The sequence below is a fragment of the Petromyzon marinus genome, unplaced genomic scaffold, assembly GCF_048934315.1.
Source record: "Petromyzon marinus isolate PM22_M1 ecotype Great Lakes invasive population unplaced genomic scaffold, UKy_Petmar_22M1.pri1.0 PM_Scaffold_110, whole genome shotgun sequence".
NCBI classification, from domain to species: Eukaryota; Metazoa; Chordata; class Hyperoartia; order Petromyzontiformes; family Petromyzontidae; genus Petromyzon; species Petromyzon marinus.
Window position 1 is genome coordinate 202442 of NW_027423070.1, and position 25011 is coordinate 227452.

Genomic DNA, 25011 nt, shown 5'->3' on the forward strand with positions numbered 1-25011 from the left:
CAGACTCGCTCCCTGCCTCCGCCTCTCTCTCTCTCTCTCTCTCCCCGCCCCCACCGCCTCTCCGTCTCCCCCAGGGCGCTCGCTCTCCGCCTGCAACGGCTTCGACCTCTCGGCCGCGGCTCCCTCCCTGCCGCCGCCTCCTCCTCCGCCTCCTCCTCCGCCTCCTCCGCCGCTGCCGTCGCTACCGCGCTGCCAGCCCCGCCCCCCCGCAAACTCCTCCTCCTCCTCCTCAGCCGCCTCCTCCACCGTAGCCGCCTCCTCCTCCTCCTCCGCCGCCGTCGCCACGACGACGACGACGATGACGACGCAGCAGCAGCGGCAGCAGCAGCAGCAGCAGCAGCGGCAGCAGCAGCAGCAGCAGCAGAGGCTCTGCTTTGTCGCCACGGTTCGCCTCGCGACTCCGCAGTTCATCAAGGTGGGTGTCCTTCCTCGCTTTGGGGGGGCTTCTGCCGGAACGTCTCCGTCCCTGCCGGAACATCTCTACCCCTACTGGAACATCTCTACCCCTACTAGAACATCTCCACCCCTAGTGGAACATCTCTGTCCCTGCCAGAACATCTCTACCCTACTAGAACATCTCTACCCCTACTGGAACGTCTCTACCCCTACTAGAACATCTCCACCCCTACTGGAACATCTCTGTCCCTGCCAGAACATCTCTACCCCTACTGGAACATCTCTACCCCTACTAGAACATCTCTACCCCTACTGGAACATCTCCACCCCTACTGGAACATCTCTACCCCTAATAGAACATCTCCACCCCTACTAGAACATCTCCACCCCTACTAGAACATCTCTACCCCTACTAGAACATCTCCACCCCTACTGGAACATCTCTACCCCTACTAGAACATCTCTACCCCTACTAGAACATCTCTACCCCTACTAGAACATCTCCACCCCTACTGGAACGTCTCTACCCCTACTGGAACGTCTCTACCCCTACTAGAACATCTCTACCCCTACTAGAACATCTCTACCCCTACTAGAACATCTACACCCCTACTGGAACGTCTCTACCCCTACTGGAACATCTCTACCCCTACTGGAACATCTCTACTCCTACTAGAACATCTCTACCCCTACTAGAACATCTCTACCCCTACTGGAACATCTCTACCCCTAATAGAACATCTCTACCCCTACTGGAACATCTCTACCCCTACTAGAACATCTCTACCCCTACTGGAACATCTCTACCCCTAATAGAACATCTCTACCCCTAATAGAACATCTCTACCCCTACTGGAACATCTCTGTCCCTGCCAGAACATCTCTACCCCTACTAGAACATCTCCACCCCTACTGGAACATCTCCACCCCTACTGGAACATCTCTACCCCTACTGGAACATCTCCACACCTACTAGAACATCTCCACCCCTACTGGAACGTCTCTACCCCTACTAGAACATCTCTACCCCTACTAGAACATTTCTACCCCTACTAGAACATCTCCACCCCTACTGGAACGTCTCTACCCCTACTGGAACATCTCCACCCCTACTAGAACATATCTACCCCTACTAGAACATCTCCACCCCTACTAGAACATCTCCACCACTACTAGAACATCTCCACCCCTACTGGAACGTCTCTACCCCTACTGGAACATCTCTGTCCCTGCCAGAACATCTCTACCCCTACTGGAACATCTCTACCCCTACTGGAACATCTCTACCCCTACTAGAACATCTCTACCCCTACTAGAACATCTCTACCCCTAATAGAACATCTCTACCCCTAATAGAACATCTCTACCCCTACTGGAACATCTCTACCCCTACTAGAACATCTCTACCCCTACTAGAACATCTCTACCCCTACTGGAACATCTCTACCCCTAATAGAACATCTCTACCCCTAATAGAACATCTCTACCCCTACTGGAACATCTCCACCCCTACTAGAACATCTCCACCCCTACTAGAACATCTCTACCCCTACTAGAACATATCCACCCCTACTAGAACATCTCTACCCCTAATAGAACATCTCCACCCCTACTAGAACATCTCTACCCCTACTAGAACATCTCCACCCCTACTAGAACATCTCCACCCCTACTAGAACATCTCCACCCCTACTGGAACATCTCCACCCCTACTATAACATCTCTACCCCTACTAGAACATCTCCACCCCTACTAGAACATCTCCACCCCTACTAGAACATATCCACCCCTACTAGAACATCTCTACCCCTACTGGAACATCTCCACCCCTACTGGAACATCTCAACCCCTACTAGAACATCTCCACCCCTACTGGAACATCTCTACCCCTACTGGAACATCTCTACCCCTACTGGAACATCTCTACCCCTACTGGAACATCTCTGTCCCTGCCAGAACATCTCTACCCCTACTGGAACATCTCTACCCCTACTGGAACATCTCCACCCCTATTGGAACATGTCCACCCCTACTAGAACATCTCCACCCCTACTGGAACATCTCTACCCCTACTGGAACATTTCCACCCCTACTAGAACATCTCTACCCCTACTAGAACATCTCCACCCCTACTGGAACATCTCTACCCTACTGGAACATCTCTACCCCTACTGGAACATCTCTACCCCTACTAGAACATCTCTACCCCTACTGGAACATCTCCACCCCTACTAGAACATCTCTACCCCTACTAGAACATCTCCACCCCTACTAGAACATCTCTACCCCTACTAGAACATCTCCACCCCTACTAGAACATCTGCACCCCTATTGGAACATCTCTACCCCTACTAGAACATCTCCACCCCTGCCAGAATATCTCTACCCCTACTAGAACATCTCCACCCCTACTAGAACATCTCTACCCCTACTGGAACATCTCCACCCCTACTAGAACATCTCTACCCCTACTAGAACATCTATACCCTACTAGAACATCTCTACCCCTACTAGAACATCTCTACCCCTACTAGAACATCTCTACCCCTACTAGAACATCTCCACCCCTACTGGAACATCTCCACCCCTACTAGAACATCTCCACCCCTACTGGAACATCTCTACCCCTACTAGAACATCTCTACCCCTACTGGAACATCTCTACCCCTACTAGAACATCTCCACCCCTACTAGAACATCTCTACCCCTACTGGAACATCTCCACCCCTACTAGAACATCTCTACCCCTACTAGAACATCTCTACCCCTACTAGAACATCTCTACCCCTACTAGAACATCTCTACCCCTACTAGAACATCTCCACCCCTACTGGAACATCTCCACCCCTACTAGAACATCTCCACCCCTACTGGAACATCTCTACCCCTACCAGAACATCTCTACCCCTACTGGAACATCTCTACCCCTACTAGAACATCTCTACCCCTACTGGAACATCTACAACCCCTATTGGAACATCTCCACCCCTACTAGACCATCTCCACCCCTACTAGAACATCTCCACCCCTCCTGGAACATCTCTACCCCTACTAGAACATCTATACCCCTACTGGAACATCTCCACCCCTATTAGAACATCTCCACCCCTACTAGAACATCTCCACCCCTACTGGAACATCTCTACCCCTACTAGAACATCTCTACCCCTACTAGAACATCTCTACCCCTACTGGAACATCTCTACCCCTACTAGAACATCTCTACCCCTACTGGAACATCTCCACCCCTATTGGAACATGTCCACCCCTACTAGAACATCTCCACCCCTACTGGAACATCTCTACCCCTAGTGGAACATCTCCACCCCTACTAGAACATCTCTACCCCTACTAGAACATCTCCACCCCTACTGGAACATCTCTACCCCTAATAGAACATCTCTACCCCTAATAGAACATCTCTACCCCTACTGGAACATCTCTGTCCCTGACAGAACATCTCTACCCCTACTAGAACATCTCCACCCCTACTGGAACATCTCCACCCCTACTGGAACGTCTCTACCCCTACTGGAACATCTCCACCCCTACTGGAACGTCTCTACCCCTACTAGAACATCTCTACCCCTACTAGAACATCTCTACCCCTACTAGAACATCTCCACCCCTACTGGAACGTCTCTACCCCTACTGGAACATCTCCACCCCTACTAGAACATATCTACCCCTACTAGAACATCTCCACCCCTACTAGAACATCTCCACCACTACTAGAACATCTCCACCCCTACTGGAACGTCTCTACCCCTACTGGAACATCTCTGTCCCTGCCAGAACATCTCTACCCCTACTGGAACATCTCTACCCCTACTGGAACATCTCTACCCCTACTGGAACATCTCTACCCCTACTAGAACATCTCTACCCCTACTAGAACATCTCTACCCCTACTGGAACATCTCTACCCCTAATAGAACATCTCTACCCCTAATAGAACATCTCTACCCCTACTGGAACATCTCTACCCCTACTAGAACATCTCTACCCCTACTAGAACATCTCTACCCCTACTGGAACATCTCTACCCCTAATAGAACATCTCTACCCCTAATAGAACATCTCTACCCCTACTGGAACATCTCCACCCCTACTAGAACATCTCCACCCCTACTAGAACATCTCTACCCCTACTAGAACATATCCACCCCTACTAGAACATCTCTACCCCTAATAGAACATCTCCACCCCTACTAGAACATCTCCACCCCTACTAGAACATCTCCACTCCTACTAGAACATCTCCACCCCTACTGGAACATCTCCACCCCTACTAGAACATCTCCACCCCTACTAGAACATCTCCTCCCCTACTAGAACATATCCACCTCTACTAGAACATCTCCACCCCTATTGGAACATGTCCACCCCTACTAGAACATCTCCACCCCTACTGGAACATCTCCACCCCTACTAGAACATCTCCACCCCTACTAGAACATCTCCTCCCCTACTAGAACATATCCACCTCTACTAGAACATCTCCACCCCTATTGGAACATGTCCACCCCTACTAGAACATCTCCACCCCTACTGGAACATCTCTACCCCTACTAGAACATATCCACCCCTACTAGAACATCTCTACCCCTACTAGAACATCTCTACCCCTACTGGAACATCTCCACCCCTACTGGAACATCTCAACCCCTACTAGAACATCTCCACCCCTATTGGAACATGTCCACCCCTACTAGAACATCTCCACCCCTACTGGAACATCTCTACCCCTAGTGGAACATCTCCACCCCTACTAGAACATCTCTACCCCTACTAGAACATCTCCACCCCTACTGGAACATCTCTACCCCTAATAGAACATCTCTACCCCTAATAGAACATCTCTACCCCTACTGGAACATCTCTGTCCCTGCCAGAACATCTCTACCCCTACTAGAACATCTCCTCCCCTATTGGAACATCTCCACCCCTACTGGAACATCTCTACCCCTACTGGAACATCTCCACACCTACTAGAACATCTCCACCCCTACTGGAACGTCTCTACCCCTACTAGAACATCTCTACCCCTACTAGAACATCTCTACCCCTACTAGAACATCTCCACCCCTACTGGAACGTCTCTACCCCTACTGGAACATCTCCACCCCTACTAGAACATATCTACCCCTACTAGAACATCTCCACCCCTACTAGAACATCTCCACCACTACTAGAACATCTCCACCCCTACTGGAACGTCTCTACCCCTACTGGAACATCTCTGTCCCTGCCAGAACATCTCTACCCCTACTGGAACATCTCTACCCCTACTGGAACAGCTCTACCCCTACTGGAACATCTCTACCCCTACTAGAACATCTCTACCCCTACTAGAACATCTCTACCCCTACTGGAACATCTCTACCCCTAATAGAACATCTCTACCCCTAATAGAACATCTCTACCCCTACTGGAACATCTCTACCCCTACTAGAACATCTCTACCCCTACTAGAACATCTCTACCCCTACTGGAACATCTCTACCCCTAATAGAACATCTCTACCCCTAATAGAACATCTCCACCCCTACTAGAACATCTCCACCCCTACTGGAACATCTCTACCCCTACTAGAACATCTCTACCCCTACTGGAACATCTCTACCCCTACTAGAACATCTCCACCCCTACTAGAACATCTCTACCCCTACTGGAACATCTCCACCCCTACTAGAACATCTCTACCCCTACTAGAACATCTCTACCCCTACTAGAACATCTCTACCCCTACTAGAACATCTCTACCCCTACTAGAACATCTCCACCCCTACTGGAACATCTCCACCCCTACTAGAACATCTCCACCCCTACTGGAACATCTCTACCCCTACCAGAACATCTCTACCCCTACTGGAACATCTCTACCCCTACTAGAACATCTCTACCCCTACTGGAACATCTACAACCCCTATTGGAACATCTCCACCCCTACTAGACCATCTCCACCCCTACTAGAACATCTCCACCCCTCCTGGAACATCTCTACCCCTACTAGAACATCTATACCCCTACTGGAACATCTCCACCCCTATTAGAACATCTCCACCCCTACTAGAACATCTCCACCCCTACTGGAACATCTCTACCCCTACTAGAACATCTCTACCCCTACTAGAACATCTCTACCCCTACTGGAACATCTCTACCCCTACTAGAACATCTCTACCCCTACTGGAACATCTCCACCCCTATTGGAACATGTCCACCCCTACTAGAACATCTCCACCCCTACTGGAACATCTCTACCCCTACTGGAACATCTCTACCCCTAATAGAACATCTCTACCCCTAATAGAACATCTCCACCCCTACTAGAACATCTCCACCCCTACTGGAACATCTCTACCCCTACTAGAACATCTCTACCCCTACTGGAACATCTCTACCCCTACTAGAACATCTCCACCCCTACTAGAACATCTCTACCCCTACTGGAACATCTCCACCCCTACTAGAACATCTCTACCCCTACTAGAACATCTCTACCCCTACTAGAACATCTCTACCCCTACTAGAACATCTCTACCCCTACTAGAACATCTCCACCCCTACTGGAACATCTCCACCCCTACTAGAACATCTCCACCCCTACTGGAACATCTCTACCCCTACCAGAACATCTCTACCCCTACTGGAACATCTCTACCCCTACTAGAACATCTCTACCCCTACTGGAACATCTACAACCCCTATTGGAACATCTCCACCCCTACTAGACCATCTCCACCCCTACTAGAACATCTCCACCCCTCCTGGAACATCTCTACCCCTACTAGAACATCTATACCCCTACTGGAACATCTCCACCCCTATTAGAACATCTCCACCCCTACTAGAACATCTCCACCCCTACTGGAACATCTCTACCCCTACTAGAACATCTCTACCCCTACTAGAACATCTCTACCCCTACTGGAACATCTCTACCCCTACTAGAACATCTCTACCCCTACTGGAACATCTCCACCCCTATTGGAACATGTCCACCCCTACTAGAACATCTCCACCCCTACTGGAACATCTCTACCCCTAGTGGAACATCTCCACCCCTACTAGAACATCTCTACCCCTACTAGAACATCTCCACCCCTACTGGAACATCTCTACCCCTAATAGAACATCTCTACCCCTAATAGAACATCTCTACCCCTACTGGAACATCTCTGTCCCTGACAGAACATCTCTACCCCTACTAGAACATCTCCACCCCTACTGGAACATCTCCACCCCTACTGGAACGTCTCTACCCCTACTGGAACATCTCCACCCCTACTGGAACGTCTCTACCCCTACTAGAACATCTCTACCCCTACTAGAACATCTCTACCCCTACTAGAACATCTCCACCCCTACTGGAACGTCTCTACCCCTACTGGAACATCTCCACCCCTAATAGAACATATCTACCCCTACTAGAACATCTCCACCCCTACTAGAACATCTCCACCACTACTAGAACATCTCCACCCCTACTGGAACGTCTCTACCCCTACTGGAACATCTCTGTCCCTGCCAGAACATCTCTACCCCTACTGGAACATCTCTACCCCTACTGGAACATCTCTACCCCTACTGGAACATCTCTACCCCTACTAGAACATCTCTACCCCTACTAGAACATCTCTACCCCTACTGGAACATCTCTACCCCTAATAGAACATCTCTACCCCTAATAGAACATCTCTACCCCTACTGGAACATCTCTACCCCTACTAGAACATCTCTACCCCTACTAGAACATCTCTACCCCTACTGGAACATCTCTACCCCTAATAGAACATCTCTACCCCTAATAGAACATCTCTACCCCTACTGGAACATCTCCACCCCTACTAGAACATCTCCACCCCTACTAGAACATCTCTACCCCTACTAGAACATATCCACCCCTACTAGAACATCTCTACCCCTAATAGAACATCTCCACCCCTACTAGAACATCTCCACCCCTACTAGAACATCTCCACCCCTACTAGAACATCTCCACCCCTACTGGAACATCTCCACCCCTACTAGAACATCTCCACCCCTACTAGAACATCTCCTCCCCTACTAGAACATATCCACCTCTACTAGAACATCTCCACCCCTATTGGAACATGTCCACCCCTACTAGAACATCTCCACCCCTACTGGAACATCTCCACCCCTACTAGAACATCTCCACCCCTACTAGAACATCTCCTCCCCTACTAGAACATATCCACCTCTACTAGAACATCTCCACCCCTATTGGAACATGTCCACCCCTACTAGAACATCTCCACCCCTACTGGAACATCTCTACCCCTACTAGAACATATCCACCCCTACTAGAACATCTCTACCCCTACTAGAACATCTCTACCCCTACTGGAACATCTCCACCCCTACTGGAACATCTCAACCCCTACTAGAACATCTCCACCCCTATTGGAACATGTCCACCCCTACTAGAACATCTCCACCCCTACTGGAACATCTCTACCCCTAGTGGAACATCTCCACCCCTACTAGAACATCTCTACCCCTACTAGAACATCTCCACCCCTACTGGAACATCTCTACCCCTAATAGAACATCTCTACCCCTAATAGAACATCTCTACCCCTACTGGAACATCTCTGTCCCTGCCAGAACATCTCTACCCCTACTAGAACATCTCCTCCCCTATTGGAACATCTCCACCCCTACTGGAACATCTCTACCCCTACTGGAACATCTCCACACCTACTAGAACATCTCCACCCCTACTGGAACGTCTCTACCCCTACTAGAACATCTCTACCCCTACTAGAACATCTCTACCCCTACTAGAACATCTCCACCCCTACTGGAACGTCTCTACCCCTACTGGAACATCTCCACCCCTACTAGAACATATCTACCCCTACTAGAACATCTCCACCCCTACTAGAACATCTCCACCACTACTAGAACATCTCCACCCCTACTGGAACGTCTCTACCCCTACTGGAACATCTCTGTCCCTGCCAGAACATCTCTACCCCTACTGGAACATCTCTACCCCTACTGGAACAGCTCTACCCCTACTGGAACATCTCTACCCCTACTAGAACATCTCTACCCCTACTAGAACATCTCTACCCCTACTGGAACATCTCTACCCCTAATAGAACATCTCTACCCCTAATAGAACATCTCTACCCCTACTGGAACATCTCTACCCCTACTAGAACATCTCTACCCCTACTAGAACATCTCTACCCCTACTGGAACATCTCTACCCCTAATATAACATCTCTACCCCTAATAGAACATCTCTACCCCTACTGGAACATCTCCACCCCTACTAGAACATCTCCACCCCTACTAGAACATCTCTACCCCTACTAGAACATAACCACCCCTACTAGAACATCTCTACCCCTAATAGAACATCTCCACCCCTACTAGAACATCTCTACCCCTACTAGAACATCTCCACCCCTACTAGAACATCTCCACCCCTACTGGAACATCTCCACCCCTACTATAACATCTCTACCCTACTGGAACATCTCTACCCCTACTGGAACATCTCTACCCCTACTAGAACATCTCTACCCCTACTGGAACATCTCCACCCCTACTAGAACATCTCTACCCCTACTAGAACATCTCCACCCCTACTAGAACATCTCTACCCCTACTAGAACATCTCCACCCCTACTAGAACATCTGCACCCCTATTGGAACATCTCTACCCCTACTAGAACATCTCCACCCCTGCCAGAATATCTCTACCCCTACTAGAACATCTCCACCCCTACTAGAACATCTCTACCCCTACTGGAACATCTCCACCCCTACTAGAACATCTCTACCCCTACTAGAACATCTATACCCCTACTAGAACATCTCTACCCCTACTGGAACATCTCTACCCCTAATAGAACATCTCTACCCCTAATAGAACATCTCTACCCCTACTGGAACATCTCTACCCCTACTAGAACATCTCTACCCCTACTAGAACATCTCTACCCCTACTGGAACATCTCTACCCCTAATAGAACATCTCTACCCCTAATAGAACATCTCTACCCCTACTGGAACATCTCCACCCCTACTAGAACATCTCCACCCCTACTAGAACATCTCTACCCCTACTAGAACATAACCACCCCTACTAGAACATCTCTACCCCTAATAAAACATCTCCACCCCTACTAGAACATCTCTACCCCTACTAGAACATCTCCACCCCTACTAGAACATCTCCACCCCTACTGGAACATCTCCACCCCTACTATAACATCTCTACCCTACTGGAACATCTCTACCCCTACTGGAACATCTCTACCCCTACTAGAACATCTCTACCCCTACTGGAACATCTCCACCCCTACTAGAACATCTCTACCCCTACTAGAACATCTCCACCCCTACTAGAACATCTCTACCCCTACTAGAACATCTCCACCCCTACTAGAACATCTGCACCCCTATTGGAACATCTCTACCCCTACTAGAACATCTCCACCCCTGCCAGAATATCTCTACCCCTACTAGAACATCTCCACCCCTACTAGAACATCTCTACCCCTACTGGAACATCTCCACCCCTACTAGAACATCTCTACCCCTACTAGAACATCTCTACCCTTACTAGAACATCTCTACCCCTACTAGAACATCTCTACCCCTACTAGAACATCTCCACCCCTACTGGAACATCTCCACCCCTACTAGAACATCTCCACCCCTACTGGAACATCTCTACCGCTACTGGAACATCTCTACCCCTACTAGAACATCTCCACCCCTACTAGAACATCTCTACCCCTACTGGAACATCTCCACCCCTACTAGAACATCTCTACCCCTACTAGAACATCTCTACCCCTACTAGAACATCTCTACCCCTACTAGAACATCTCTACCCCTACTAGAACATCTCCACCCCTACTGGAACATCTCCACCCCTACTAGAACATCTCCACCCCTACTGGAACATCTCTACCCCTACTAGAACATCTCTACCCCTACTGGAACATCTCTACCCCTACTAGAACATCTCTACCCCTAGTGGAACATCTACAACCCCTATTGGAACATCTCCACCCCTACTAGACCATCTCCACCCCTACTAGAACATCTCCACCCCTCCTGGAACATCTCTACCCCTACTAGAACATCTATACCCCTACTGGAACATCTCCACCCCTATTAGAACATCTCCACCCCTACTAGAACATCTCCACCCCTACTGGAACATCTCTACCCCTACTAGAACATCTCTACCCCTACTAGAATATCTCTACCCCTACTGGAACATCTCTACCCCTACTAGAACATCTCTACCCCTACTGGAACATCTCCACCCCTATTGGAACATGTCCACCCCTACTAGAACATCTCCACCCCTACTGGAACATCTCTACCCCTAGTGGAACATCTCCACCCCTACTAGAACATCTCTACCCCTACTAGAACATCTCCACCCCTACTGGAACATCTCTACCCTACTGGAACATCTCTACCCCTACTGGAACATCTCTACCCCTACTAGAACATCTCTACCCCTACTGGAACATCTCCACCCCTACTAGAACATACCTACCCCTACTAGAACATCTGCACCCCTACTAGAACATCTCTACCCCTACTAGAACATCTCCACCCCTACTAGAACATCTCCACCCCTATTGGAACATCTCTACCCCTACTAGAACATCTCCACCCCTGCCAGAATATCTCTACCCCTACTAGAACATCTCCACCCCTACTAGAACATCTCTACCCCTACTGGAACATCTCCACCCCTACTAGAACATCTCTACCCCTACTAGAACATCTATACCCCTACTAGAACATCTCTACCCCTACTAGAACATCTCTACCCCTACTAGAACATCTCTACCCCTACTAGAACATCTCCACCCCTACTGGAACATCTCCACCCCTTCTAGAACATCTCCACCCCTACTGGAACATCTCTACCCCTACTAGAACATCTCTAGCCCTACTGGAACATCTCTACCCCTACTAGAACATCTCCACCCCTACTAGAACATCTCTACCCCTACTGGAACATCTCCACCCCTACTAGAACATCTCTACCCCTACTAGAACATCTCTACCCCTACTAGAACATCTCTACCCCTACTAGAACATCTCCACCCCTACTGGAACATCTCCACCCCTACTAGAACATCTCCACCCCTACTGGAACATCTCTACCCTTACTAGAACATCTCTACCCCTACTGGAACATCTCTACCCCTACTAGAATATCTCTACCCCTCTGGAACATCTCCAACCCCTATTGGAACATCTCCACCCCTACTAGAACATCTCTACCCCTACTGGAACATCTCCACCCCTATTGGAACATCTCCACCCCTACTAGAACATCTCCACCCCTACTGGAACATCTCTACCCCTAGTGGAACATCTCCACCCCTACTGGAACATCTCCACCCCTACTAGAACATCTCTACCCCTACTGGAACATCTCTACCCCTACTGGAACATCTCTACCCCCTACTGGAACATGTCTACCCCTACTGGAACATCTCCACCCCTACTGGAACATCTCTACCCCTAGTAGAACATCTCTACCCCTACTAAAACATCTCCACCCCTACTGGAACATCTCTACCCCTACTAGAACATCTCTACCCCTACTGGAACATCTCCACCCCTACTGGAACATCTCCACCCTACTAGAACATCTCTACCCCTACTGGAACATCTCTACCCCTACTAGAACATCTCTACCCCTACTGGAACATCTCTACCCCTACTAGAACATCTCTACCCCTACTGGAACATCCCTACCCCTACTAGAACATCTCTACCCTTACTGGAACATCTCCACCCCTACTAGAACATCTCTGCCCCTACTGGAACATCTCTACCACTACTGGAACATCTCTACCCCTACTGGAACATCTCTACTCCCTACTGGAACAAGTCTACCCCTACTGGAACATCTCCACCCCTACTGGAACATCTGCACCCCTAGTAGAACATCTCTACCCCTACTAAAACATCTCCACCCCTACTGGAACATCTCTACCCCTACTAGAACATCTCTACCCCTACTGGAACATCTCCATCCATACTAGAACATCTCCACCCCTACTAGAACATCTCCACCCTACTAGAACATCTCCACCCCTATTAGAACATCTCTACCCCTACTAGAACATCTCTACCCCTACTAGAACATATCCACCCCTACTAGAACATCTCCACCCCTACTGGAACATCTCTACCCCTACTAGAACATCTCTACCCCTATTGGAACATCTCCACCCCTACTAGAACATCTCCACCCCTACTAGAACATCTCCACCCTACTAGAACATCTCCACCCCTACTAGAACATCTCCACCCCTACTAGAACATCTCTACCCCTACTAGAACATCTCTACCCCTACTGGAACATCTCTACCCCTACTGGAACATCTCTACCCCTAGTAGAACATCTCTACCCCTACTGGAACATCTCTACCCCTACTGGAACATCTCCACCCCTACTAGAACATCTCCACCCCTACTAGAACATCTCCACCCCTACTAGAACATCTCCACCCCTCCTGGAACATCTCCACCCCTATTAGAACATCTCCACCTCTACTGGAACATCTCTACCCCTACTAGAACATCTCTACCCCCTACTAGAACATCTCCACCCCTACTAGAACATCTCTACCCCTACTAGAACATCTCTACCCCTACTAGAACATCTCTACCCCTACTGGAACATCTCCACCCCTACTAGAACATCTCTACCCCTACTAGAACATCTCTACCCCTACTGGAACATCTCTACCCCTACTGGAACATCTCTACCCCTACTGGAACATCTCCACCCCTACTAGAACATCTCCACCCCTACTAGAACATCTCTACCCCTACTGGAACATCTCTACCCCCTACTGGAACAAGTCTACCCCTACTGGAACATCTCCACCCCTACTGGAACATCTGCACCCCTAGTAGAACATCTCTACCCCTACTAAAACATCTCCACCCCTACTGGAACATCTCTACCCCTACTAGAGCATCTCTACCCCTACTGGAACATCTCCATCCATACTAGAACATCTCCACCCCTACTAGAACATCTCCACCCTACTAGAACATCTCCACCCCTATTAGAACATCTCTACCCCTACTAGAACATCTCTACCCCTACTAGAACATATCCACCCCTACTAGAACATCTCCACCCCTACTGGAACATCTCTACCCCTACTAGAACATCTCTACCCCTATTGGAACATCTCCACCCCTACTAGAACATCTCCACCCCTACTAGAACATCTCCACCCTACTAGAACATCTCCACCCCTACTAGAACATCTCCACCCCTACTAGAACATCTCTACCCCTACTAGAACATCTCTACCCCTACTGGAACATCTCTACCCCTACTGGAACATCTCTACCCCTAGTAGAACATCTCTACCCCTACTGGAACATCTCTACCCCTACTGGAACATCTGCACCCCTACTAGAACATCTCCACCCCTACTAGAACATCTCCACCCCTACTAGAACATCTCCACCCCTATTAGAACATCTCCACCTCTACTGGAACATCTCTAGCCCTACTAGAACATCTCTACCCCCTACTAGAACATCTCCACCCCTACTAGAACATCTCTACCCCTACTAGAACATCTCTACCCCTACTAGAACATCTCTACCCCTACTGGAACATCTCCACCCCTACTAGAACATCTCTACCCCTACTAGAACATCTCTACCCCTACTGGAACATCTCTACCCCTACTGGAACATCTCTACCCCTACTGGAACATCTCCACCCCTACTAGAACATCTCCACCCCTACTAGAACATCTCTACCCCTACTGGAACATCTCTACCCCCACTAGAACATCTCCACCCCTACTAGAACATCTCCGCCCCTACTAGAACATCTCCACCCCTACTGGAACATCTCTACCCCTACTAGAACATCTCTACCCCTACTGGAACATCTCTACCCCTACTAGAACATCTCTACCCCTACTGGAACATCTCCAACCCCTATTGGAACATCTCTACCCCTACTAGAACATCTCCACCCCTGCCAGAATATCTCTACCCCTACTAGAACATCTCCACCCCTACTAGAACATCTCTACCCCTACTGGAACATCTCCACCCCTACTAGAACCTCTCTACCCCTACTAGAACATCTATACCCCTACTAGAACATCTCTACCCCTACTAGAACATCTCTACCCCTACTAGAACATCTCTACCCCTACTGGAACATCTCTACCCCTACTGGAACATCTCCACCCCTACTAGAACATCTCCACCCCTACTAGAACATCTCCACCCCTACTAGAACATATCCACCCCTCCTGGAACATCTCCACCCCTACTAGAACATCTCCACCTCTACTGGAACATCTCTACCCCTACTAGAACATCTCTACCCCGTACTAGAACATCTCCACCCCTACTAGAACATCTCTACCCCTACTAGAACATCTCTACCCCTACTGGAACATCTCCACCCCTACTAGAACATCTCTACCCCTACTAGAACATCTCTACACCTACTGGAACATCTCTACCCCTACTGGAACATCTCTACCCCTACTGGAACATCTGCACCCCTACTAGAACATCTCCACCCCTACTAGAACATCTCTACCCCTACTGGAACATCTCTACCCCTACTGGAACATCTCCACCCCTACTAGAACATCTCCACCCCTACTAGAACATCTCTACCCCTACTGGAACATCTCTACCCCCTACTGGAACAAGTCTACCCCTACTGGAACATCTCCACCCCTACTGGAACATCTGCACCCCTAGTAGAACATCTCTACCCCTACTAAAACATCTCCACCCCTACTGGAACATCTCTACCCCTACTAGAACATCTCTACCCCTACTGGAACATCTCCATCCATACTAGAACATCTCCACCCCTACTAGAACATCTCCACCCTACTAGAACATCTCCACCCCTATTAGAACATCTCTACCCCTACTAGAACATCTCTACCCCTACTAGAACATATCCACCCCTACTAGAACATCTCCACCCCTACTGGAACATCTCTACCCCTACTAGAACATCTCTACCCCTATTGGAACATCTCCACCCCTACTAGAACATCTCCACCCCTACTAGAACATCTCCACCCTACTAGAACATCTCCACCCCTACTAGAACTTCTCCACCCCTACTAGAACATCTCTACCCCTACTAGAACATCTCTACCCCTACTGGAACATCTCTACCCCTACTGGAACATCTCTACCCCTAGTAGAACATCTCTACCCCTACTGGAACATCTCTACCCCTACTGGAACATCTGCACCCCTACTAGAACATCTCCACCCCTACTAGAACATCTCCACCCCTACTAGAACATCTCCACCCCTATTAGAACATCTCCACCTCTACTGGAACATCTCTAGCCCTACTAGAACATCTCTACCCCCTACTAGAACATCTCCACCCCTACTAGAACATCTCTACCCCTACTAGAAAATCTCTACCCCTACTAGAACATCTCTACCCCTACTGGAACATCTCCACCCCTACTAGAACATCTCTACCCCTACTAGAACATCTCTACCCCTACTGGAACATCTCTACCCCTACTGGAACATCTCTACCCCTACTGGAACATCTCCACCCCTACTAGAACATCTCCACCCCTACTAGAACATCTCTACCCCTACTGGAACATCTCTACCCCCACTAGAACATCTCCACCCCTACTAGAACATCTCCGCCCCTACTAGAACATCTCCACCCCTACTGGAACATCTCTACCCCTACTAGAACATCTCTACCCCTACTGGAACATCTCTACCCCTACTAGAACATCTCTACCCCTACTGGAACATCTCCAACCCCTATTGGAACATCTCTACCCCTACTAGAACATCTCCACCCCTGCCAGAATATCTCTACCCCTACTAGAACATCTCCACCCCTACTAGAACATCTCTACCCCTACTGGAACATCTCCACCCCTACTAGAACCTCTCTACCCCTACTAGAACATCTATACCCCTACTAGAACATCTCTACCCCTACTAGAATATCTCTACCCCTACTAGAACATCTCTACCCCTACTGGAACATCTCTACCCCTACTGGAACATCTCCACCCCTACTAGAACATCTCCACCCCTACTAGAACATCTCCACCCCTACTAGAACATATCCACCCCTCCTGGAACATCTCCACCCCTACTAGAACATCTCCACCTCTACTGGAACATCTCTACCCCTACTAGAACATCTCTACCCCGTACTAGAACATCTCCACCCCTACTAGAACATCTCTACCCCTACTAGAACATCTCTACCCCTACTGGAACATCTCCACCCCTACTAGAACATCTCTACCCCTACTAGAACATCTCTACACCTACTGGAACATCTCTACCCCTACTGGAACATCTCTACCCCTACTGGAACATCTGCACCCCTACTAGAACATCTCCACCCCTACTAGAACATCTCCACCCCTACTAGAACATCTCTACCCCTACTGGAACATCTCTACCCCCACTAGAACATCTCCACCCCTACTAGAACATCTCCACCCCTACTAGAACATCTCCACCCCTACTGGAACATCTCTACCCCTACTAGAACATCTCTACCCCTACTAGAACATCTCTACCCCTACTAGAACATCTATACCCCTACTAGAACATCTCTACCCCTACTAGAACATCTCTACCCCTAGTAGAACATCTCTACCCCTACTAGAACATCTCCACCCCTACTGGAACATCTCCACCCCTACTAGAACATCTCCACCCTTACTGGAACATCTCTACCCCTACTAGAACATCTCTACCCCTACTGGAACATCTCTACCCCTACTAGAACATCTCCACCCCTACTAGAACATCTCTACCCCTACTAGAACATCTCTACCCCTACTAGAACATCTCTACCCCTACTAGAACATCTCTACCCCTACTGGAACATCTCCACCCCTACTAGAACATCTCCACCCCTACTGGAACATCTCTACCCCTACTAGAACATCTCTACCCCTACTGGAACATCTCTACCCCTACTAGAACATCTATACCCCTACTAGAACATCTCTACCCCTACTAGAACATCTCTACCCCTACTAGAACATCTCTACCCCTACTAGAACATCTCCACCCCTACTGGAACATCTCCACCCCTACTAGAACATCTCCACCCCTACTGGAACATCTCTACCCCTACTAGAACATCTCTACCCCTACTGGAACATCTCTACCCCTACTAGAACATCTCCACCCCTACTAGAACATCTCTACCCCTACTGGAACATCTCCACCCCTACTAGAACATCTCTACCCCTACTAGAACATCTCTACCCCTACTAGAACATCTCTACCCCTAATAGAACATCTCTACCCCTACTAGAACATCTCCACCCCTACTGGAACATCTCCACCCCTACTAGAACATCTCCACCCCTACTGGAACATCTCTACCCCTACTAGAACATCTCTACCCCTACTGGAACATCTCTACCCCTACTAGAATATCTCTACCCCTACTGGAACATCTCCAACCCCTATTGGAACATCTCCACCCCTACTAGAACATCTCTACCCCTACTGGATCATCTCCACCCCTATTGGAACATCTCCACCCCTACTAGAACATCTCCACCCCTACTGGAACATCTCTACCCCTAGTGGAACATCTCCACCCCTACTGGAACATCTCCACCCCTACTAGAACATCTCTACCCCTACTGGAACATCTCTACCCCTACTGGAACATCTCTACCTCTACTGGAACATCTCTACCCCTACTAGAACATCTATACCCCTACTAGAACATCTCTACCCCTACTGGAACATCTCTACCCCTACTGGAACATCTCTACCCCTAGTAGAACATCTCTACCCCTACTGGAACATCTCTACCCCTACTGGAACATCTGCACCCCTACTAGAACATCTCCACCCCTACTAGAACATCTCCACCCCTACTAGAACATCTCCACACCTATTAGAACATCTCCACCTCTACTGGAACATCTCTAGCCCTACTAGAACATCTCTACCCCCTACTAGAACATCTCCACCCCTACTAGAACATCTCTACCCCTACTAGAACATCTCTACCCCTACTAGAACATCTCTACCCCTACTGGAACATCTCCACCCCTACTAGAACATCTCTACCCCTACTAGAACATCTCTACCCCTACTGGAACATCTCTACCCCTACTGGAACATCTCTACCCCTACTGGAACATCTCCACCCCTACTAGAACATCTCCACCCCTACTAGAACATCTCTACCCCTACTGGAACATCTCTACCCCCACTAGAACATCTCCACCCCTACTAGAACATCTCCGCCCCTACTAGAACATCTCCACCCCTACTGGAACATCTCTACCCCTACTAGAACATCTCTACCCCTACTGGAACATCTCTACCCCTACTAGAACATCTCTACCCCTACTGGAACATCTCCAACCCCTATTGGAACATCTCTACCCCTACTAGAACATCTCCACCCCTGCCAGAATATCTCTACCCCTACTAGAACATCTCCACCCCTACTAGAACATCTCTACCCCTACTGGAACATCTCCACCCCTACTAGAACCTCTCTACCCCTACTAGAACATCTATACCCCTACTAGAACATCTCTACCCCTACTAGAACATCTCTACCCCTACTAGAACATCTCTACCCCTACTGGAACATCTCTACCCCTACTGGAACATCTCCACCCCTACTAGAACATCTCCACCCCTACTAGAACATCTCCACCCCTACTAGAACATATCCACCCCTCCTGGAACATCTCCACCCCTACTAGAACATCTCCACCTCTACTGGAACATCTCTACCCCTACTAGAACATCTCTACCCCGTACTAGAACATCTCCACCCCTACTAGAACATCTCTACCCCTACTAGAACATCTCTACCCCTACTGGAACATCTCCACCCCTACTAGAACATCTCTACCCCTACTAGAACATCTCTACACCTACTGGAACATCTCTACCCCTACTGGAACATCTCTACCCCTACTGGAACATCTGCACCCCTACTAGAACATCTCCACCCCTACTAGAACATCTCTACCCCTACTGGAACATCTCTACCCCTACTGGAACATCTCCACCCCTACTAGAACATCTCCACCCCTACTAGAACATCTCTACCCCTACTGGAACATCTCTACCCCCTACTGGAACAAGTCTACCCCTACTGGAACATCTCCACCCCTACTGGAACATCTGCACCCCTAGTAGAACATCTCTACCCCTACTAAAACATCTCCACCCCTACTGGAACATCTCTACCCCTACTAGAACATCTCTACCCCTACTGGAACATCTCCATCCATACTAGAACATCTCCACCCCTACTAGAACATCTCCACCCTACTAGAACATCTCCACCCCTATTAGAACATCTCTACCCCTACTAGAACATCTCTACCCCTACTAGAACATATCCACCCCTACTAGAACATCTCCACCCCTACTGGAACATCTCTACCCCTACTAGAACATCTCTACCCCTATTGGAACATCTCCACCCCTACTAGAACATCTCCACCCCTACTAGAACATCTCCACCCTACTAGAACATCTCCACCCCTACTAGAACTTCTCCACCCCTACTAGAACATCTCTACCCCTACTAGAACATCTCTACCCCTACTGGAACATCTCTACCCCTACTGGAACATCTCTACCCCTAGTAGAACATCTCTACCCCTACTGGAACATCTCTACCCCTACTGGAACATCTGCACCCCTACTAGAACATCTCCACCCCTACTAGAACATCTCCACCCCTACTAGAACATCTCCACCCCTATTAGAACATCTCCACCTCTACTGGAACATCTCTAGCCCTACTAGAACATCTCTACCCCCTACTAGAACATCTCCACCCCTACTAGAACATCTCTACCCCTACTAGAAAATCTCTACCCCTACTAGAACATCTCTACCCCTACTGGAACATCTCCACCCCTACTAGAACATCTCTACCCCTACTAGAACATCTCTACCCCTACTGGAACATCTCTACCCCTACTGGAACATCTCTACCCCTACTGGAACATCTCCACCCCTACTAGAACATCTCCACCCCTACTAGAACATCTCTACCCCTACTGGAACATCTCTACCCCCACTAGAACATCTCCACCCCTACTAGAACATCTCCGCCCCTACTAGAACATCTCCACCCCTACTGGAACATCTCTACCCCTACTAGAACATCTCTACCCCTACTGGAACATCTCTACCCCTACTAGAACATAACATCTCTACCCCTACTGGAACATCTCCAACCCCTATTGGAACATCTCTACCCCTACTAGAACATCTCCACCCCTGCCAGAATATCTCTACCCCTACTAAAACATCTCCACCCCTACTAGAACATCTCTACCCCTACTGGAACATCTCCACCCCTACTAGAACCTCTCTACCCCTACTAGAACATCTATACCCCTACTAGAACATCTCTACCCCTACTAGAATATCTCTACCCCTACTAGAACATCTCTACCCCTACTGGAACATCTCTACCCCTACTGGAACATCTCCACCCCTACTAGAACATCTCCACCCCTACTAGAACATCTCCACCCCTACTAGAACATATCCACCCCTCCTGGAACATCTCCACCCCTACTAGAACATCTCCACCTCTACTGGAACATCTCTACCCCTACTAGAACATCTCTACCCCGTACTAGAACATCTCCACCCCTACTAGAACATCTCTACCCCTACTAGAACATCTCTACCCCTACTGGAACATCTCCACCCCTACTAGAACATCTCTACCCCTACTAGAACATCTCTACACCTACTGGAACATCTCTACCCCTACTGGAACATCTCTACCCCTACTGGAACATCTGCACCCCTACTAGAACATCTCCACCCCTACTAGAACATCTCCACCCCTACTAGAACATCTCTACCCCTACTGGAACATCTCTACCCCCACTAGAACATCTCCACCCCTACTAGAACATCTCCACCCCTACTAGAACATCTCCACCCCTACTGGAACATCTCTACCCCTACTAGAACATCTCTACCCCTACTAGAACATCTCTACCCCTACTAGAACATCTATACCCCTACTAGAACATCTCTACCCCTACTAGAACATCTCTACCCCTAGTAGAACATCTCTACCCCTACTAGAACATCTCCACCCCTACTGGAACATCTCCACCCCTACTAGAACATCTCCACCCTTACTGGAACATCTCTACCCCTACTAGAACATCTCTACCCCTACTGGAACATCTCTACCCCTACTAGAACATCTCCACCCCTACTAGAACATCTCTACCCCTACTAGAACATCTCTACCCCTACTAGAACATCTCTACCCCTACTAGAACATCTCTACCCCTACTGGAACATCTCCACCCCTACTAGAACATCTCCACCCCTACTGGAACATCTCTACCCCTACTAGAACATCTCTACCCCTACTGGAACATCTCTACCCCTACTAGAACATCTATACCCCTACTAGAACATCTCTACCCCTACTAGAACATCTCTACCCCTACTAGAACATCTCTACCCCTACTAGAACATCTCCACCCCTACTGGAACATCTCCACCCCTACTAGAACATCTCCACCCCTACTGGAACATCTCTACCCCTACTAGAACATCTCTACCCCTACTGGAACATCTCTACCCCTACTAGAACATCTCCACCCCTACTAGAACATCTCTACCCCTACTGGAACATCTCCACCCCTACTAGAACATCTCTACCCCTACTAGAACATCTCTACCCCTACTAGAACATCTCTACCCCTAATAGAACATCTCTACCCCTACTAGAACATCTCCACCCCTACTGGAACATCTCCACCCCTACTAGAACATCTCCACCCCTACTGGAACATCTCTACCCCTACTAGAACATCTCTACCCCTACTGGAACATCTCTACCCCTACTAGAATATCTCTACCCCTACTGGAACATCTCCAACCCCTATTGGAACATCTCCACCCCTACTAGAACATCTCTACCCCTACTGGATCATCTCCACCCCTATTGGAACATCTCCACCCCTACTAGAACATCTCCACCCCTACTGGAACATCTCTACCCCTAGTGGAACATCTCCACCCCTACTGGAACATCTCCACCCCTACTAGAACATCTCTACCCCTACTGGAACATCTCTACCCCTACTGGAACATCTCTACCCCTACTGGAACATCTCTACCCCTACTAGAACATCTATACCCCTACTAGAACATCTCTACCCCTACTAGAACATCTCTACCCCTACTAGAACATCTCTGCCCCTACTAGAACATCTCCACCCCTACTGGAACATCTCCACCCCTACTAGAACATCTCCACCCCTACTGGAACATCTCTACCCCTGCTAGAACATCTCTAACCCTACTGGAACATCTCTACCCCTACTAGAACATCTCCACCCCTACTAGAACATCTCTACCCCTACTGGAACATCTCCACCCCTACTAGAACATCTCTACCCCTACTAGAACATCTCTACCCCTACTAGAACATCTCTACCCCTAATAGAACATCTCTACCCCTATTAGAACATCTCCACCCCTACTGGAACATCTCCACCCCTACTAGAACATCTCCACCCCTACTGGAACATCTCTACCCCTACTAGAACATCTCTACCCCTACTGGAACATCTCTACCCCTACTAGAATATCTCTACCCCTACTGGAACATCTCCAACCCCTATTGGAACATCTCCACCCCTACTAGAACATCTCTACCCCTACTGGATCATCTCCACCCCTATTGGAACATCTCCACCCCTACTAGAACATCTCCACCCCTACTGGAACATCTCTACCCCTAGTGGAACATCTCCACCCCTACTGGAACATCTCCACCCCTACTAGAACATCTCTACCCCTACTGGAACATCTCTACCCCTACTGGAACATCTCTACCCCTACTGGAACATGTCTACCCCTACTGGAACATCTCCACCCCTACTGGAACATCTCCACCCCTAGTAGAACATCTCTACCCCTACTAAAACATCTCCACCCCTACTGGAACATCTCTACCCCTACTAGAACATCTCTACCCCTACTGGAACATCTCCACCCCTACTGGAACATCTCCACCCTACTAGAACATCTCTACCCCTACTAGAACATCTCTACCCCCTACTAGAACATCTCCACCCCTACTAGAACATCTCTACCCCTACTAGAACATCTCTACCCCCTACTAGAACATCTCCACCCCTACTAGAACATCTCTACCCCTACTGGAACATCTTCACCCCTACTAGAACATCTCTGCCCCTACTGGAACATCTCTACCACTACTGGAACATATCTACCCCTACTAGAACATCTCTACCCCTACTGGAACAAGTCTACCCCTACTGGAACATCTCTACCCCCACTAGAACATCTGCACCCATAGTAGAACATCTCTACCCCTACTAAAACATCTCCACCCCTACTGGAACATCTTTACCCCTACTAGAACATCTCTACCCCTACTGGAACATCTCCATCCATACTAGAACATCTCTACCCCTACTGGAACATCTCCAACCCCTACTAGAACATCTCTACCCCTACTGGAACATCTCTACCCCTACTAGA

At 48.9% G+C, this 25011-nt stretch overlaps 1 protein-coding gene across 1 annotated transcript in view; it reads left to right on the forward strand.

The window, feature by feature from the left end:
- Positions 1–25011, forward strand: part of LOC116938316 (circadian locomoter output cycles protein kaput-like) — a 144109-nt gene that overhangs the window by 50190 nt on the left and 68908 nt on the right. Inside the window, exon 10 of the mRNA XM_076063396.1 lies at positions 75–415. Within this exon, the coding sequence (XP_075919511.1) occupies positions 75–415 (341 nt within the window). The remainder of the gene's footprint in view (positions 1–74; positions 416–25011) is intronic.